The sequence below is a fragment of the Salmo trutta genome, chromosome 3, assembly GCF_901001165.1.
Source record: "Salmo trutta chromosome 3, fSalTru1.1, whole genome shotgun sequence".
NCBI classification, from domain to species: Eukaryota; Metazoa; Chordata; class Actinopteri; order Salmoniformes; family Salmonidae; genus Salmo; species Salmo trutta.
In genome coordinates, this window is record NC_042959.1 from 70,014,698 (window position 1) to 70,031,661 (window position 16,964).

Genomic DNA, 16,964 nt, shown 5'->3' on the forward strand with positions numbered 1-16,964 from the left:
GTAAATCAATTCTCAAGCCTGGCCCCTTGGACTCCTACAACCCTGGGTCCTCCTCTCCCCTAACATTCCTGCACACATGAATCATTCCGACTCCTGGCTTCTAGAAGGCATTTCCTGCCCGCCCTCTACTCTCTCCTCTCCCTCTTTCTCTCTCCTCTCTCTCTCCCTCTACTTTTCTCTCTCGCTCTGTCTCTCTTTCTCTCCTTCTCCCTCTTTCTCTCTCTCTCTCTCTCTTTCTCTCCTTCTCTCTCTCTCTCTCTCCCTCTCGTTATTTCTCTTCTTCTATTTCTCTCTCTCTCACTTTCTCCCTCTCCTCTCTCTCTCAATCTCTCTCTCGCTCCCTCTATCCCTCTTTCTCTCCCTCTCTTTCTCTCTCCTTCTCTCTGTTAGTGATTCCTCTGCTGAAAGTTGTGCAGGAACCTGGCTGAGCTTGATTTGGACCCTGAAGGGAGGAGGAGGAGGAGGAAGAGAAGGAAGAGGAGGAGGAAGAGGAGGATGATGAGGATTAGGACGATATGGCATCTCAACACAGGACCGTGGCAAACCAGGATGATTTTGTTGTTTTGTTCTTGCTATATTCCCTATATAGCACAGAACTTTTAACCTGAGGCCTATGGGATGCCCATTGGAGAAGGAGACCTGGTCGTATGGTCTGATGGAGCTGACTGCCTGCACCATCCATCCATCCATTTATCCATCCATTTATCCATCCATTTATCCATCCATTTATCCATCCATCCATCCATCCACTGATTTAGCATTTGCTCCTCCACTCTGCAGTACTGTACATCAATAAACAGTCTCATTCCCAGTGTAAGCTGGCTGTAGTCAGTCCTAAGTGTGGGTTGTGTTGTGTTAAGGTTGAACAATACATTCTCTCTCATACAGACATGAGCATGCTTCCTTATTTTCACGTCATTTTCAGAGACCACTGAACACAGAACATCACAGCTTTTTGGAGAATGACGGAGAATATGACGTTTTACTTTTTCTTTTTGAATAAAACAACAGTCAGCAAGTCAAAGTTGAAGTGAATTGATGACATAAATGTTACACTATGGGAACATAAAATGGCATTCATAAACTGTACAACGGTAAAACTTTCCCTCCCTTCTAGAATATTCTCTCACGCTAAATCTACTGTATACATACATATTACATTATGTCAATTGAGCAGAACCTGAAAACAATCAAAGCAGTTCCTTAGAAGTAAAAAAAGAAGGAGCATTCTTCTAGTAAATCTTCTCTTCATGTTATATACAGCACGGTGAAACATACTTTACATTACAGATCACTTCACAAAGTTCACAAACAGAGAGTCAGTCTGGTGGGGGTTTGGGGTGTGGCTGCACTTCACTGAGACAGCGTCACATCTCAGGGCAGGGAGAGGATTGCCTGGGGAGTCCTAGTCGGCTCTGTGTGTGTGTTGGCTGCAGTGTGTGTGTGTGTGTGTGTGTGTGTGTGTGTGTGTGTGTGTGTGTGTGTGTGTGTGTGTGTGTGTGTGTGTGTGTGTGTGTGTGTGTGTGTGTACGTATGCGTCTCTGAATGTCGCAGTGTGTGATCTCCTTCATCTTCTGCCCCCTCTCAGATCATAGCTCTTATCACCAGCTGACCTTTGACCTGGTGGAGTGAGGCACTCTGCTCCGCCGCTAGGTTCTGATTGGACAGGGACTCGTCCTCGCTGTCGATTGGCTCCTCTTTGACCTTTATGACCCCCAGGCGGTGGTGGGCCTCTACGATGGAGGACAGCTCCCCGAGAGAGCTGTTGCTGCCACTGCTGCTGCTGGAGCGAAGGGTGTGTTTCTGGATCACGCCACCAGGGGGCATCCTGTCCTCCTGCATGCCCATCCTCTCATCCTCCATCCTCCGGGTGTTGTCCTCCTCCTCCTCCTCTGACTCCTGCAGGTGTGGGTTGACCAGGGAGCTGGGCTGACGGAGTTGCTCGATGGACTTGGACAGCAGCTGCAGAGAGGTACAGCATCAGAGGTAATTTAGTTAGAATGCTCAACAGACTCATTATTATGAGATTATTATTTATTATAATCTCATTAATATGAGATTCATTATTATTTCACAATTCATCTTTACGTTGTATTATGAGTTTGACCTAGCCAGTAGAGAGGAGGGTGTTCTGTGCAAAGCAGCACAAGTCAAATTCATCCAACATAACACTACATTTCCGCATAAATAAGGCTACACCTAGAATGCAGTCACTGGTGCTGGCTCCTTAAGAGCATGCCTCAGACAGTACTATGAGGCGCTGCTACGGGTTTCATGTCTCAACATCTAGTCAAGCTTTATTTGGTAGACAACAGAAAGTGGAGCAATCACTTAAACACCTTAACCCTTGACAGCTGGTAAGATAGCACAAACACTTTGGCTTAAGAACGTAGGCCTGGTATAAATATCTCTCCGGCAGAGAATTAGCATCTTTATCTTGGTATTAGTCAACGCTTTTTATACCTCCCTCTAAAATCTTCTCTAAGCTCTTGTAAATGTCCATTAGTGATTAGTGGCCCCTATTCTTGCAGGTAAAACCTTACAAAATACCAACCTTGCAAAACAATCCTGCGCCATTGTGCTACTGTTATTCCTACCATTACTGGTGCTGCTACTGCTACCAATACTGCTACTACTGCTGCTGCTGCTACTGTTACCACTACCGCTAATGCTAATGCTACTGCTGCTGTTACCACTACCGCTAATGCTAACGCTATTGCAGCTACCGTTACCACTACCGCTAATGTTAACGCTACTGCTGCTTCTGTTACTGTTACCACTACAACTAACGCTTCTGTTACTACTGCTGTTGCTACTGCTACCACTACCACTACTGCTACTACTGCTACTGTTACCACTACCGCTACTACTGTTACAACTACCGCTACTACCACTACCACTGCCGCTACTACTGCTACTGTTACCACTACCGCTACTACTGCTACCACTACCGCTACTACTGCTACTGTTACCACTACCACTACTACTGTTACCACTACCGCTACTACTGCTACTGTTACCACTACCACTACCACTGCTACTGTTACCACTACCGCTAACGCTACTGCTACTACTGTTGCTGCTACTACTACCACTACCGCTACTACTGCTCCTACTACCACTATCGCTACTACTGCTACTGTTACCACTACCGCTACTACCACTACCACTACCGCTACTACTGCTACTACGCTACTGTTACTACTGCTGCTGCTACCACTACCACTACTACTGTTACCACCACCACTACTACTGCTACTGTTACAACTACCACTACCATTACCGCTACTACTGCTACGACTACCACTACTACCGCTACTATTGCTGCTGCTACTGTTACAACTACCACTACCATTACCGCTACTACTGCTACCACTACCACCACTACTACCGCTACTATTGCTGCTGCTACTGTTGCCACTACCACTACCGCTACTTTTGCTGCTGCTACTGTTACCACTACCACTACTGCTGCTGCTACTGCTAAAGCTACTGTTACCACTACCACTACCGCTACTGTTACCACTACCACTACCACTACTACTGCTACTGCTACCACTACTACCACTACTATTGCTGCTGCTACTGTTACCACTACCACCACCGCTACAACTGCTGCTGCTACCACTACTACTATTGCTGCTGCTACCACTACCACTATCGCTACTATTGCTGCTGCTACTGTTACCACTACCACTACCGCTACTGCTACTGTTACCACTACCACTACTGCTACTACTGCTACTGCTACCACTACCACTACTATTGCTGCTGCTACTATTACCACTACCACTACTATTGCTGCTGCTACTGTTACCACTACCACTACCGCTACTATTGCTGCTGCTACTGTTACCACTACCACTACCGCTACAACTGCTACTGCTACCACTACCACTACTCTATTGCTGCTGCTACCACTACCACTACCGCTACTATTGCTGCTGCTACTGTTACCACTACCACTACCACTACCGCTACTGCTACTGTTACCACTACCACTACCGCTTCTACTGCTACTGCTACCACTACCACTACTACCACTACTATTGCTGCTGCTACTGTTACCACTACCACTACCGCTACTATTGCTGCTGCTACTGTTACCACTACCACTACCGCTACTTTTGCTGCTGCTACCACTACTACCACTACTATTGCTGCTGCTACTGTTACCACTACCACTACCGCTACTTTTGCTGCTGCTACCATCACCAAAACCACTACCGCTACTGTTGCTGCTTCTACTGTTTCCACTACCACTACTATTGCTGCTGCTACTGTTACCACTACCACTACCGCTACTATTGCTGCTGCTACTGTTACCACTACCACTACCACTACTTTTGCTGCTGCTACTGTTACCAAAACCACTACCGCTACTGTTGCTACTGCTACTGTTACCACTACCACTACCGCTACTGTTACCACTACCACTACCGATACTATTGCTGCTGCTACTGTTACCACTACCACTACCTTTGCTGCTGCTACTGTTACCACCACTGCTACTATTGCTGCTGCTACTGTTACCACTACCGCTACTATTGCTGCTGCTACTTTTACCACTACCACTACCGCTACAACTGCTGTTGCTACTGGTACATCTACTGTTACCACTACCACTACTGCTACTGTTACCACTACCGCTACTACTGCTACTGCTACCACTACCACTACCACTTCTACCACTACTATTGCTGCTGCTACTGTTACCACTACCACTACCGCTACTACTGCTACTGCTACCACTACCACTACTACCACTACTATTGCTGCTGCTACTGTTACCACTACCACTACCGCTACTATTGCTGCTGCTACTGTTACCACTACCACTACCGCTACAACTGTTGCTGCTACTGCTACAGCTACTGTTACCACTACGCTACTGCTACTGTTACCACTACCGCTACTGTTACCACTACTACTACCACTACGCTACTACTGCTACTGCAACCACTACCACTACTACCGCTGCTATTGCTGCTGCTACTGTTACCACTACCACTACCGCTACTATTGCTACAGCTACTGTTACCACTACCACTACCGCTACTGCTACCCTTTGCTACTGCTACTACAGTACAACTACTATTGCTACTGCTACTTCTACCCCTGCTGCTGCTACCTCTACTGCTACTACTACTACTGTTACTGCTACGGCTGTAAATTAATTGGGCCAATTGCTAAGATCTTTCTAAATAAACGCAGAACTCATCTCTGATTAGTGGACATTTATAACCTCCTCTTAGTGAGAGAGGTGCTTTGGTCTAAAGGATCTACTGTTATTGACCTGAGTGCTCACATCAGGGGTGATACGGTAGCTAGGGTTATTTGTTGAGATAACCATCCAATACCCCTTCCTCCAGTCAATCAAATGCACCTTCAAGCTCAAGGAATGCTTGTGCATAGCTACAAATAACGCAAAACCTATTTTGAGTCACTGCATTATTTTTGTTGTATATTGATTAAGAGGGACTAGAATCAGAACTAAGGAAGTGTTTTAAACAGCTTATGGCATCATTGGGAAGTTTGACTGGGGAGACTTAAATTGTGTAGTTAGGGGACTTTTGAGGCCCTTCCTTGTTAGTTTTAAGTGAGAGTTGCACATCTTGTTGCTCTCAGATTCCCATGGCTGTTTGAGGGCTTGTGCATTGGGACAGATCAGTGTGAAAGCAACACAATGCTGCCTTTCACTGTGTCTCTCTGGCTGTCTCTCTGTATGTCCGCCACCTCAACCACTCACTTCCCGTGGCTGAATAATTGCACTCTGCCAATGGCGAGGTCACCACAGCCTGCTCACAGAAACACAAATATTGCCACAGAGGAACAAAAGCGTGTATTCTGGGGGCTTTTTTCATTTGAACTTGGCTGAATTGAATTTCACAGGGTTTGCATGCGAATGCCACTGATGCCTTAAGCTATGATAACAGAATTAGTGCTATGGGAAGCATTTCTTCCCCTATTTGAAGTCAGGCTCAACTTGTTTACTTAGCAGAAATAGCACAGGGAGGCTGAGCCGGGTGGAAGGGCTCTGTAAACACAAAGCAGTTACCACAGACAGTTTGATAAGGCTAAATATAGCCTCAGAATTTGGGTGTATAAACCGCTTAATTTAAAATCCCCACTGGGCACACACTTGGTGATTTTAATGTATAGGTTGCATGTATTATTTACAGGCGATATGGGGTCCAGTTACACTCCGGGGATTTTAGTGTACAGCAAAAGTACAGTAAAGGTCAGTTAGCTGATTGATGTGGATCAGTTTAGTTTTTTACATCATAATGAATGGACAGGGGGACCTGATCCTAGATACACACTCCTACTCTGCTGCTGGTACTGTTTATTACCTTATTGATGTGGATCTGCTGCTGGTACTGTTTCTGCTTCTCCAGGAAGTGCTGGTGTTGCTGCTGGATGACCAGCTGAGCCAGGGTGCTCTGGGGCAGAGGGGCTGACTGGGTCCGGTTCAGGGGCCGGTGTTTGGGTAGCTTGGGTCTGCTGTTGGAGGAGGGCCTGTCCTTCATGGCCAGAGGGGAGTGGGGGTGGGCGGGCATGGAGCCTTGACCTGGAGGGGCAAGATGGCGGCACTAAGATTCTATGTTCTAAATCTACAGTAATTCCAACTCATTTAAATCATGATATTCATGACCACTTCTTCAACTAATTATAAGCAATGTTAAATAATTCAAATTCTCTCCCATTCAAAGTGGTGTAATTCTATTGCCCAGTAACCTGGTCAGATTGTAGTCTTGGACTGAAAAGTTCCACTGTGATTTTCCATTGAGTATGCTTTTTAGTCCAGGACTAGGCTTAATCAATGTCTGGGAAACGGGCCCTACATCTAGGTTGAAGTCTGTCTCAATGTAAGGATAAGGGCTCACCAGAGGAGGAGAGGATCTTCTGCCGTCTTATCTGTTCCTTCTGAAGGAGGTGTTGGAGCAGGGCCTGATGGCTGGGGGACACCTTGGTCTCCATGGAGGTCACCGTGGGCATGGGCACAGGCCCCAGGAGCTGCCCTGGTAGACCATGTCTGACCTCCCCAGTCTTCTCCTTCAGCCCGATGGCAGCCTGAGAGAACACAGAGACACACAGAGCAGGGGCTTAGAAATACAACTGAGGACTAAAGTTCTCACAATATAATGGTGCTTCTCTACATTATATTAAGTTTCCATTCCAAAAAAACTGAGAAGAGTTGTCATTTAGTGCAGTCAGTTTTTTCCCCCCAGTTTTTTTTTCTGCATTATTGGCCAGAAACACTTGGTATAATGTTGTTTTCGACAATCACCTCTTCAAATGGTTACACTCTTTCTATCCAGCTGATGTACCAGACAGGTCTCAATGTAAGGAATGTGTCAGGGAGCTAAAAGTGATGTATCATGCACTGCTTTGGCCCTTATCTGGACTGGAGCTAGCTGTACTTGACCGGGCAGGGGGCCGCTGGGACGTTTTAAAAAGCTGTGATTAATGAGGTCATATAGAGACAGATAAGAGGAGGCCTGACAACAGACTCTTAACAACAATATTTATCTAAGGGGAATAAAATAATCTGAGGTTAAAGGTCGTTGCCCTGCTGCCATATGTATAATCCTGACAGCCACTGATGCTAAAGTCTTTCAACAGCCAGACAAGGCAGAGAACATCTCTCAAACTACACTTCCCTTTGTTTTTCAGTGAAAACCTGACTTTGTTATCTAAGAGTCTATTGTTGGGTAAAACCTTTTTTGAACCACCTGGCTATGTATTACAAAAGTGGTTCAATTGAAAGCGTTACAGAATGTTGTTCTACAAATTAAAGACTAGTTGATAGCTATCTACGTAACAAATGAGAAATCCTCTCTCTAATGGCCTGTGTTTGTGAGAAGGTGTAAAAGCTAGCCAGCTAGCTAACCAGGATCAGGTCAAGGGTGGCTGGTTGTACTAGCTAGCCAGGATCAGGTCATGGTGAATGGTTGTACTAGCTAGCCAGGATCAGGTCATGGTGGCTGGTTGTACTAGCTAGCCAGGATCAGGTCATGGTGAATGGTTGTACTAGCTAGCCAGGACCAGGTCATGGTGGCTGGTTGTACTGGCTAACCAGGATCAGGTCATGGTTGCTGGTTGTACTGGCTAACCAGGATCAGGTCATGGTTGCTGGTTGTACTGGCTAACCAGGACCAGGTCATGGTGGCTGGTTTGTACTAGCTAACCAGGATCAGGTCAAGGGTGGCGGTTGTACTGGCTAACCAGGATCAGGTCATGGTGGCTGGTTGTACTAGCTAGCCAGGACCAGGTCATGGTGGCTGGTTGTACTAGCTAACCAGGATCAGGTCATGGTGGCTGGTTGTACTGGCTAACCAGGACCAGGTCATGGTGGCTGGTTGTACTAGCTAACCAGGACCAGGTCATGGTGGCTGGTTGTACTGGCTAAGCAGGATCAGGTCATGGTGGCTGGTTGTACTGGCTAAGCAGGATCAGGTCAAGGTTGCTGGTTGTACTGGCTAAGCAGGATCAGGTCATGGTGGCTGGTTGTACTGGCTAAGCAGGATCAGGTCATGGTGGCTGGTTGTACTGGCTAACCAGGATCAGGTCATGGTGGCTGGTTGTACTTGCTAAGCAGGATCAGGTCATGGTGGCTGGTTGTACTGGCTAAGCAGGATCAGGTCATGGTGGCTGGTTGTACTAGCTGACCAGGATCAGGTCATGGTTGCTGATTGTACTAGCTAGCCAGGATCAGGTCAAGGGTGGCTGGTTGTACTTGCTAACCAGGATCAGGTCATGGTGGCTGGTTGTACTGGCTAGCCAGGATCAGGTCATGGTGGCTGGTTGTACTAGCTAACCAGGATCAGGTCATGATGGCTGGTTGTACTGGCTGACCAGGATCAGGTCATGGTGGCTGGTTGTACTGGCTAGCCAGGATCAGGTCATGGTGGCTGGTTGTACTGGCTGACCAGGATCAGGTCATGGTGGCTGGTTGTACTAGCTAGCCAGGATCAGGTCATGGTGGCTGGTTGTGCTAGCTAGCCAGGATCAGGTCATGGTGGCTGGTTGTGCTGGCTGACCAGGATCAGGTCATGGTGGCTGGTTGTGCTGGCTAACCAGGATCAGGTCATGGTGGCTGGTTGTACTGGCTGACCAGGATCAGGTCATGGTGGCTGGTTGTACTAGCTAGCCAGGATCAGGTCATGGTGGCTGGTTGTGCTAGCTAGCCAGGATCAGGTCATGGTGGCTGGTTGTGCTGGCTGACCAGGATCAGGTCATGGTGGCTGGTGGTACTCACGCTGATCTGGGAGGAGGTGGCGGAGAGGCCCAGGGTGATGTTGGGTAAGGAGGGAGACGTGTATAAGCTCAGAAGGTTGGACATGGAGCCCTCTGGACGAAATAACCTAGGCTGTGATGGCCAGCGCTGAAATGACAGGAAAGAGAGGGAGAGAGAGAGAGAAAGAGAGATAGATAGAGAGAGAGATTTAGAAAATTGGACTATGGAACATTTGAAAGAGCAACAAGAGCACTGTAATAAACTTTAATGCACTAAGACGGATGACGTTCCGGCTCCCTGCAGAAAGATATGCGCTTTTACTGACGGATGATAAAAATGAGCGCCACTTAAAAGTGTGTCATCAAATAGTAGGATATTGTGAAGACAACATGATCAGGTATCGTTTAGCATCACCCATCCCCCCCATCCACCACAAATCTACCCTTCTCTTCCAAAGATCCCTGTACCCCGTCCCTGGTCCTCCCATCCCCCAGCCCCAGGCCTCACCCTCCTCAGGCTACTCTCTCTCCCAGAGAACATCAGTGTAGCTGGGGCATGCTTCCTGTACCCAGCAGGGCCAGCAGAGCAGCCTAGCAGCATGGGGTTCTGGAAGGGCCGTGTTTATCCTTCCAACCCCCTCTAGTATTCAGTGACCTGAACAGGGATATCCGGCCTGTATTCCACCCCAGGGACCCGTTCCCTCTGAAAAAGGATACCTAATGTAACGGTGCACAAACACGACTTGCTTTTCCAACAGGCATGAGGCCCGCGGTTAGCCCCCGCCAGTTAGCCCCCACTAACAGTCCCGCCACAGTACGTTTCATGAGAGAAAGAGTCTCAGCTTTGGGCTGATACAATAGCAATCCTGTGTGTTTATGTTGTTAGCATGTGGGTGGGTGTCTTTGGCTACCAGCGCCTGGGATATCAATTAAGCTCCACGGTTCCCCCCCTCCTACCCCCCTCCACCCCAATGGCAGGCCTGTTACTCCCCTCTCAATGTCACTGGAGGTCCCTGAAAGAGTAAACATCGCTGGTTAAAGAAAACACAGCTGCTCTGTTAAAGATGGTTCCGAGATGTATCCTATCTGCCACCCGCTAGAATGCAGTGTTTTGTGAGGCTGGGGTCCTAGGAGAGCCCCTGCCCGGCTAGTTACTGAGTCATGAATCTATTGGGGAAGCCTCAGAAGGAAGGGAACAACTCACAGGGCTTGGGTCAGACAGCTCAGTGACAGATATACTATGACACGCCAACAGAACGCTTAGCTTGGATTCTTTTAGACTGCTTTTGGAATCTTTTTTTGTTGTTGAATATTTGGATTGTCTTTTAGCGTAGAGTAGATAAATAGCTTGCACGATACGTGTTGAGCAAGGGAAAAATTCAAGAGGTATGAAAATTGTGAATCGAGATACTGGATGAGACATTTTTTACCACAAAACCACAGGGAAACACACAGGGATCCAAGATGCTTTCTGCTCTGAGAATTTATAGAGATTGAATTGCAACGAAAATATTGCTGCCAATAATACCTCACCATAAGAGTTCATGCCATGGATATGCAAATGCTTTGCATTTCACCCTTTATGAAAAATCAAATAAGACATAAGAAGAAAAAGGAAAATAAATAGTAAGTAAAAAGGTAAAGCAGGTGTGTATTACGTATGTAGACATTATGGGAGAGCTGTGTCTCTTTACTGTCAGTGTGGGGAGTCATTTCTACTGGACTGTGACAGACTGAACGGTTAGAGACAGACGGCAGGGACAACTGGCTGTTTTCATAGCTGCACACACACACACACACACACACACACACACACACACACACACACACACACACACACACACACACACACACACAGAGACAGACAGACACCCCGTGTGAGACATGACTTAAGAAGTTAGATTTTTACCATTCAGATTATTTATCTTGAACCCACTTGAATCAATTAAAAGTCACTGTAGTGTGTAGAGGATAAATACGAGCGGTCTGGCTACTGTTCTTTAGCTTTTGCTTTGGTGGCTCTTTGGGGTTTAGGCCGGGTCACTGGGATGCACTTTGTGACAACTGCTGATGTACAAAGGGCTTTATAAAATAAATGGATTGATTGATGGTCTGGGTCTGTACCTCGGTTTTTGTGGTGGTGGGGAGAGAGGAGGGCCCGTTCTCGGCCCCCAGGGCGCTGGAGGCTCCGATGGGAGAGCTGGGTCCTGAGCCTGGAGCACTGTTAGTGGCTGTAGAGTCTGTGAAGGGGACAGAGATAATGTTAGTGGCTGTAGAGTCTGTGAAGAGGACAGAGATAATGTTAGTGACTGTAGAGTCTGTGAAGCGGACAGAGATATGTTAGTGGCTGTAGAGTCTGTGAAGGGGACAGAGATAATGTTAGTGGCTGTAGAGTCTGTGAAGGGGACAGAGATAATGTTAGTGGCTGTAGAGTCTGTGAAGCGGACAGAGATAATGTTAGTGGCTGTAGAGTCTGTGAAGGGGACATAGATAATGTTAGTGGCTGTAGAGTCTGTGAAGGGGACAGAGATAATGTTAGTGGCTGTAGAGTCTGTGAAGGGGACAGAGATAATGTTAGTGGCTGTAGAGTCTGTGAAGAGGACAGAGATAATGTTAGTGGCTGTAGAGTCTGTGAAGGGGACAGAGATAATGTTAGTGGCTGTAGAGTCTGTGAAGGGGACAGAGATAATGTTAGTGCCTGTAGAGTCTGTGAAGTGGACAGAGATAATGTTAGTGGCTGTAGAGTCTGAAGAGGACAGAGATAATGTTAGTGGCTTTAGAGTCTGTGAAGAGGACAGAGATAATGTTAGTGGCTGTAGAGTCTGTGAAGAGGACAGAGATAATGTTAGTGGCTGTAGAGTCTGTGAAGGGGACAGAGATAATGTTAGTGACTGTAGAGTCTGTGAAGAGGACAGAGATAATGTTAGTGGCTGTAGAGTCTGTGAAGAGGACAGAGATAATGTTAGTGGCTGTAGAGTCTGTGAAGGGGAGAGAGATAATGTTAGTGGCTGTAGAGTCTGTGAAGAGGACAGAGATAATGTTAGTGGCTGTTGAGTCTGTGAAGGGGACAGAGATAATGTTAGTGACTGTAGAGTCTGTGAAGCGGACAGAGATAATGTTAGTAGCTGTAGAGTCTGTGAAGAGGACAGAGATAATGTTAGTAGCTGTAGAGTCTGTGAAGGGGACAGAGATAATGTTAGTGGCTGTAGAGTATGTGAAGGGGACATAGATAATGTTAGTGGCTGTAGAGTCTGTGAAGAGGACAGAGATAATGTTAGTGGCTGTAGAGTATGTGAAGGGGACAGAGATAATGTTAGTAGCTGTAGAGTCTGTGAAGGGGACAGAGATAATGTTAGTGGCTGTAGAGTATGTGAAGGGGACATAGATAATGTTAGTGGCTGTAGAGTCTGTGAAGAGGACAGAGATAATGTTAGTGACTGTAGAGTCTGTGAAGAGGACAGATATAATGTTAGTGACTGTAGAGTCTGTGAAGCGGACAGAGATAATGTTAGTAGCTGTAGAGTCTGTGAAGAGGACAGAGATAATGTTAGTGACTGTAGAGTCTGTGAAGCGGACAGAGATAATGTTAGTGGCTGTAGCGTCTGTGAAGCGGACAGAGACAATGTTAGTGGCTGTTGAGTTTGTGAAGGGGACAGAGATAGAGATTGTTATTGGCTATAGAGAGGACAGAAAATAGACATAAAGGACCGACAGGGAAACAAGCTCCTAACACCATAATGTGTCCTTTGGCTGCACTATCACAGCTGTCTCTGTCAATACAGAGTTATTCCACAGCAGAACTGCTACCATATGTGTTGGCAAAAGTCATCTTTTTAATTAGAACATACTAGTCTCTTTAGTATAAAACGGTGGATCGGGTGGATCAATCAACAACATACAAGTTGTACCCATCATTTCTAGGGCCCTCTTCTTGTAGGGGGTCATGACGTTGCTGTCTTTCCTCTTCAGCAGTGGACTACTCCTCCTCTCTGCTACCTTCTGCTTCAGTCTAGACTTCACCTTCAGGTTGGGCTCTGAGGCTGGAGGAGAGCGAGAGAGCGAGAGAGAGAAGACAGTCACCAATCAGCTTGAGTTCCCTCAAATAAATGTTTACCAGTGGGAGGTACTGTAGCTCACGCCTGACAGGATTCCAAAGATGGTTTTGATATATTGTAGACCCAACCAGGACAGAATGACACATACCCTCCGTATCTTTAAACACAATCGTAAAAATGAGGAACAACTCAGCAAGGTCAGAATAGTGGTCCTGTCAAAGTTTTAATACATTTAAACCTGGAAGAAGAAGTATAGACACAGTTCTGGTGGTTTCTCTTCAACAAAATGACACCATTTCATTTCAGAGAGAACATTCTGAGCTGTTTGAGGAGATGCAATGAGTTAAGATTGGGCCCATTTCCACCTCATCTGGTCTAAATTAGGTTGAGCAACACACAGGGTCTCTCTAAGTGAAGTGGTGGCTACCTGCTGCCCTGGTGACCACAGCCTGATACAGTAGCAGCAGTTAAACTAACACAAAAACATGGCAGATGTTTCAGCTACGTTCCTCACACCATCCCCACACTCCTAATGCAAACCAGAGATACCACCCCAAACACACACACACACACACACACACACACACACACACACACACACACACACACACACACACACACACACACACACACTCCCAAGTCACTGGACAAACACGTCCCAGGCTAAATGAATCCAGACCCACTTTTAAATGAAGTCCTAATGGACAGCCTCTGTTTGACAGAATATGAAGAAAGTCAAGTAGAGAGGTTGAGAGAGTGACTACTGGACTGCTACCAAGGAGTAGGCAACATGGACAAATAACATGTAACCAAGCCAAATGATCAGCTCCTACTATTTTATTTAACCAGGTAGGCCAGTTGAGAACAAGTTCTCATTTACAACTGCGACCTTTTGTGACAAAAACAACAACACAGAGTTACACATAAACAAATGTACAGTCAAAAACACAAAAGAAAAGAAAATAGAAAAATGTATGTACTGTGTGTGGAAATGTAGAAGAGTGGGAGGTAGGCAATAATAGGCCCTAGAGGCGAAAATAATTACAATTTAGCATAATACTGGAGTGATAGATGTGCAGATGATGATGTGCAAGTAGAGATACCGGGGTGCAAAAGAGCAGGAGGGTAAGTAATAATATGGGGTTGAGGTAGTCGGGTGTGCTATTTACAGATTGGCTGTGTACAGGTATAGTGATCGGTAAGCTGCTCTGACAGCTGATGCTTAAAGTTAGAGAGGGAGATATAAGCGATATAAGTGATTTTTGCAATTCGTTCCAGTCATTGGCAGCAGAGAACTGGAAGGAAAGGCGGCCAAAGGAAGTGTTGGCTTTGGGGATGACCAATGAGATATACTCGCTGGAGCGCGTGCTGCGGGTGGGTGTTGCTATGGTGACCAGTGAGCTGAGATAAGGCGGGGCTTTACCGAGCAAAGACTTATAGATGACCTGGAGCCAGTGGGTTTGGCGACGGATATGTAGCGAGGGCCATCCACGAGAGTGTACAGGTCGCAGTGGTGGGTAGTATATGGGGCTTTGGTGATAAAACAGATGTCACTGTGATAGCAAACTGGATGTAGTCTAAGTAGAGTGTTGGGGGTTATTTTGTAAATGACATCGCCAAAGTCAAGGATCAGTAGGATAGTCAGTTTTACAAGGGTATGTTTTGGCAGCATGAGTGAAGGAGGCTTTGTTTGCGAAATAGGAAGCCGATTCTAGATTTCATTTTGGATTGGAGATGCTTAATGTGAGTCTGGAAGGAGAGTTTACAGTCTAGCCAGACACCTAGGTATTTGTAGTTGTCCACATATTCTAAGTCAGAACCGTCCAGAGTAGTGATGCGGGCGGTGCGGGCAGCGAACGGTTGAAAAAGCATGCATTTGGTTTTAATAGCTTTTAAGAGCAGTTGGAGACCACGGAAGGAGTGTTGTATGGCGTTGAAGCTCGTTTGGAGGTTTGTTAGCACAGTGTCCAAAGAAGGGCCAGATGTGTACAGAATGGTGTCGTCTGCGTAGAGATGGATCAGAGAATCACCAGCAGCAAGAGCGACATCATTGATATATACAGAAATCTATTGGATTTTTTTAAAAATATTTCAGTCAAATATCTATCTAGCATCACACAGTACAGACTGCAACTGAGTGTGTTGATATAATGAAGGGTTGTTGTTGTGTCTGAGTGTTGTTGAGGCGTGGCGGTGATGATGAGGATGATCCTGTCAAGCCCTGAGGAGACTGAGGAGTCAGTCAGTAGGCCAGCTCAGCCAAGCTCCAATAACACCCTATTGCCTATTTAGTGCACTAATTTGACCAGAGCCCTATGGCGCTAATAAGGAATACTGAGGGTGCTATTTGGGACGCATCTATGGCTCAGCCAAGGCCCAGTCCTCTCTCTCATCTCTCTCTCTCTCTCTCTTTCTCTCTCCAGCCCTGGATCCCCGTCCACTCACACTTTAACACTACTGACATCCAGATTAACACAGAGGTCAACCTACTAGTGCTGTAGGAGGAGGATCCAGATCAACCAGAGGTAACCTACTAGTGCTGTAGGAGGATGATCCAGATCAACACAGAGGTCAACCTACTAGTGCTGTAGGAGGAGATCCAGATTCAACACAGAGGTCAACCTACTAGTGCTGTAGAGGAAGAGCCAGATCAACACAGATGTCACCTACTAGTGCTGTAGGAGGAGGATCCAGATCAACACAGAGGTCAACCTACTAGTGCTGTAGGATGGAGGATCCAGATCAACACAGAGGTCAACCTACTAGTGCCTGTAGGAGGAGGATCCAGATCAACACAGAGGTCAACCTACTAGTGCTGTAGGAGGAGTATCCAGATCAACACAGAGGTCAACCTACTAGTGCTGTAGGAGGAGGGATCCAGATCAACACAGAGGTCAACCTACTAGTGCTGTAGGAGGAGGATCCAGATCAACACAGAGGTCAACCTACTAGTGCTGTAGGAGGTTGATCCAGATCAACACAGAGGTAACCTACTAGTGCTGTAGGAGGAGGATCCAGATCACACAGAGGTCAACCTACTAGTGCTGTAGGAGGAGGATCCAGATCAACACAGAGGTCAACCTACTAGTGCTGTAGGAGGAGTATCCAGATCAACACAAGGTCAACCTACTAGTGCTGTAGGAGGAGGATCCAGATCAGCACAGAGGTCAACCTACTAGTGCTGTAGGAGGAGGATCCAGATCAACACAGAGGTCAACCTACTAGTGCTGTAGGAGGATGATCCAGATCAACACAGAGGTTAACCTACTAGTGCTGGAGGAGGAATCCAGATCAGCACAGAGGTCAACCTACTAGTGCTGTAGGAGGAGGATCCAGATCAACACAGAGGTCAACCTACTAGTGCTGTAGGAGGAGGATCCAGATCAACACAGAGGTCAACCTACTAGTGCTGTAGGAGGGAATCCAGATCAGCACAGAGGTCAACCTACTAGTGCTGTAGGAGGAGGATCCAGATCAACACAGAGGTCAACCTACTAGTGCTGTAGGAGGAGAATCCAGATCAGCACAGAGGTCAAGCTACTAGTGCTGTAGGAGGAGAATCCAGATCAACACAGAGGTCCTACTAGTGCTGTAGGAGGATGATCCAGATCAACACAGAGGTCAACCTACTAGTGCTGTAGGAGGATGATCCAGATCAACACAGAGGTC

General features: G+C 46.7%; 1 protein-coding gene across 1 annotated transcript; it reads right to left on the reverse strand.

Annotated features, from left to right (window-relative positions):
• Positions 1–354: 354 nt before the first annotated feature.
• Positions 355–13,302, reverse strand: LOC115186329 (histone deacetylase 9-B; the record flags this gene model as incomplete). Its single annotated transcript, XM_029746011.1, has 6 exons — positions 355–1,962; positions 6,354–6,571; positions 6,888–7,074; positions 9,263–9,388; positions 11,365–11,480; positions 13,149–13,302. Coding segments are annotated over 6 exons (1,179 nt in total), but the record flags the coding sequence as incomplete, so codon positions are not given.
• Positions 13,303–16,964: the final 3,662 nt, after the last annotated feature.